The 3643-nt window shown below is 40.4% G+C and overlaps 1 protein-coding gene across 1 annotated transcript; it reads left to right on the top strand.

The window, feature by feature from the left end:
• The first annotated feature begins 208 nt into the window (after positions 1-208).
• Positions 209-1741, top strand: LOC141400508 (lamin-C-like). Its single transcript, XM_073979708.1, has one exon. It carries the CDS (start codon positions 209-211, stop codon positions 1739-1741), a length of 1533 nt encoding a protein of 510 aa, XP_073835809.1.
• Positions 1742-3643: the final 1902 nt, after the last annotated feature.

Genomic DNA, 3643 nt, shown 5'->3' with positions numbered 1-3643 from the left:
TATTTTAAATGATCTGGAGACTGAGATAAGAAATGAGTCTCCAAAGGTAGAAGATATCAAAGAAAGATACAATACTGCATCGTCAATATTGATGGAATATTTGAGGGAGTTTCATAAAGAAGATGATCTCGTGGAATATTTCAACTTTTTAAAAATATGTTATCAAATAGTGCGAAGTGGGAAATTTTCTGGAGTAGCACCTAAAGAGATGAAGGTAAAAGATTATGAGGAAATCAATGGGAAATGGGTTCCCAAAATAAATACTAGACAGGTAGATAGTAATTCAATTAGGAAAGTTGAAAATGTGACTATTCTTGAACTTAAGAAAATAGTAAAGTTTACAGGTAGTGTAGGGGAAACTACGGGAAGGAAAAACGAAAACGTTCGCGCCGATGTTTCGCTAAAGTTCAAAAGTGAAATAAATCAACTACGTGAAGAAAATGAGCAATTGAAAACCAGATTGGATCAAAGAACCAAGGCTTGCTCAATTTCTGAAGAAAAGGCTCGCATATATGGGTCACAGGTTGCTGACGTTAGTGCCAAATACAATGCTGCTCATGCTAAAAAGGAAAAGGCTGTGGAAAAACTTGGTGAAGTGCAGAAAGAATCGGAGTGTCTACGAAAACAATTGGACGAAGCTCGTAAATATTTAAACGCTGAGTCTATGATCCGTACTGATTTGCAAAACCGCATTCAAAGTCTACGCGATGAACTCACGTTTAAGGAGCAGAACCATTTGCGAGAAATTGATGAAATATATTCTAGCCACCAACTTAAAATCAGTGTGGTGGATGAGCGTCTTTGTGAGCAGTATAAGGCCTTATTAAAACAGTCGCTGCAAGAGTTGCGCGAACAACACGAAGGACAAATGCGTAAAATGAAAATGCTGTACGAGCAAAAGATTAAGGATCTTCAAGCAGAAGCCAATCGTGAGTCCGTTGCAGCTTCAAGTGCTATCGAAGAATTAGATGTCTCTCGTCAAAATATTGAAAGTCTGTATATTCGCATTAGTAAGTTGGAAGCTACCAATGCTGCATTGAATGGCCGAAATTGTGATTTGGAAAAATTGCTCGCCAATGAACGAAGACGTCATGCTTATGATATTGCCAATGTGGAATCTGAATTACAATGGTGCCGTGATAAAATGGCACAACAGCATCTAGAATATCAGGGTTTAATGGCTATCAAGGACTCATTGGATTTCGAAGTTGCTGCCTACGAGAAACTATTGTGTGGCAGCGTAAAGGATGACATCGACATTTCTGAATGTGAACCGAAGGCTGAATTTTTCAAGGTACCCAAGAAAGGTACCAATGAAGTGCAAACCGTTGGCAGGCGAGTTAAACGTAAAATTCGCTTAGAAAGAATCGATGGTGGTGCTTCCGCTCCCGGGTCTCAATGGTATGCAACGAGTGCAGCACATGAACCAGCCAACATTGTTATGAAGTCACTAAAATGGCAGTGTGGCGAAAGCATAAAGAGGTCGCCGTGTAATGCCGTTGATGAAGAAGCTGACGGTGCAGATGATATCAAGCGTACAGTTATAAGTCGTGTATCATGTCATGGTGCTACCGGAACCGGTGCCAGAAGTTGTCTCCAAAACGGTTCCAGTTATGAAGAAAGATTTATTGGAAAGCAGTATCCTACAAAAAGCAATGTGATATACAAAATGTTTCATCGATGGAAGAAAGATCCACGTCGTCATAGCTGGTTGCTGAAGGTGTTGGGTGCTATCACCTAGACATAAGTTCTTATAATTCTATATATATTATGATTAATTTAGAACATAAATAATGCCTTCAGCAGTTCGAAAATATAATATATAAAAATATTATGTTAATGATAATATCTCTATTTTGTAACATATTTACATAGTTGTTAAGAGATTAGAATACTTTGGGGACAGAAGAATGTTTAGTTTTGTATCTAAAATATTTTGTGTAACTGAAGTCAGATAAATAGCCGATCAAGAAAGTGTTTAATGACGGACCTGCAATAATTGTTAAAAGATTATGATCTTTTCACGGCGGGGAGTATGGACAATTTTGTACAATTGTTTTGTCTGTCCTGGTAGTTTTCTAGTTAGCGACGCATGAGGTCATTTTGTGATTAGGGTCTACATCTATTTAAAGATAAGACTGGCAGCAATAAATTGTGTAGTTTTATTACCCACGAAGCATTATGCCTGCTGTGTGCATAATGCATTTCTCGGTACAGCGTGCATTTCTAATGTGCGTCGATTTATTTGTACTTTCTATTTTAAGGTCTAGAGTTAAATATTTTGTAATAAAAGAAGAGTCTCTCTAAAGCAACGAAGCGAACAACATCGCATCGCGCGAGTGTTTTCATTCTCTTAGGTTATTTTTCCTTTAGTTTCTTGGGTGCATTTGTGATGAAACTAGGAGTCGTCTCATCAACTTTTGTATTAGGAAAGTCATGCCCGGTGAACTTTTGTACTGGGAAAGTCATGCCCGGTGAACTTTTGTATTGGGAAAGTCATGCCCGGTCAACTTTTGTATTAGGAAAGTCATGCCCGGTGAACTTTTGTACTGGGAAAGTCATGCCCGGTGAACTTTTGTATTGGGAAAGTCATGCCCGGTCAACTTTTGTATTGGGAAAGTCATGCCCGGTGATCTTTTGTATGGAAAAAGTCATGCCCGGTGAACTTTTGTATTGGGAAAGTCATGCCCGGTGAACTTTTGTACTGGGAAAGTCATGCCCGGTGAACTTTTGTATTGGGAAAGTCATGCCCGGTGATCTTTTGTACTGGAAAAGTCATGCCCGGTGATCTTTTGTACTGGGAAAGTCATGCCCGGTGAACTTTTGTATGGGAAAAGTCATGCCCGGTGAACTTTTGTATGGGAAAAGTCATGCCCGGTGAACTTTTGTATGGGAAAATCATGCCCGGTGAACTTTTGTATTGGGAAAGTCATGCCCGGTGAACTTTTGTATTGGGAAAGTCATGCCCGGTGATCTTTTGTATTGGGAAAGTCATGCCCGGTGAACTTTTGTATGGGAAAATTCATGCCCGGTGAACTTTTGTATTGGGAAAGTCATGCCCGGTGAACTTTTGTACTGGGAAAGTCATGCCCGGTGAACTTTTGTATTGGGAAAGTCATGCCCGGTGAACTTTTGTATTGGGAAAGTCATGCCCGGTGAACATTTGTACTGGGAAAGTCATGCCCGGTGAACTTTTGTATTGGGAAAGTCATGCCCGGTGAACTTTTGTACTGGGAAAGTCATGCCCGGTGAACTTTTGTATTGGGAAAGTCATGCCCGGTGAACTTTTGTATTGGGAAAGTCATGCCCGGTCAACTTTTGTATTGGGAAAGTCATGCCCGGTGATCTTTTGTACTGGGAAAGTCATGCCCGGTGAACTTTTGTACTGGGAAAGTCATGCCCGGTGAACTTTTGTATTGGGAAAGTCATGCCCGGTGAACTTTTGTATTGGGAAAGTCATGCCCGGTGATCTTTTGTACTGGGAAAGTCATGCCCGGTGAACTTTTGTATTGGGAAAGTCATGCCCGGTCAACTTTTGTATTAGGAAAGTCATGCCCGGTGAACTTTTGTACTGGGAAAGTCATGCCCGGTGAACTTTTGTATTGGGAAAGTCATGCCCGGTCAACTTTTGTATTGGGAAAGT

The sequence above is a fragment of the Musca autumnalis genome, unplaced genomic scaffold, assembly GCF_047663935.1.
Source record: "Musca autumnalis isolate F117 unplaced genomic scaffold, ASM4766393v1 scaffold_31, whole genome shotgun sequence".
In the NCBI taxonomy this organism is placed as follows: Eukaryota; Metazoa; Arthropoda; class Insecta; order Diptera; family Muscidae; genus Musca; species Musca autumnalis.
Note: the sequence above shows the minus strand (reverse complement) of the source record. Positions and strands in the feature narration are given on the sequence as shown.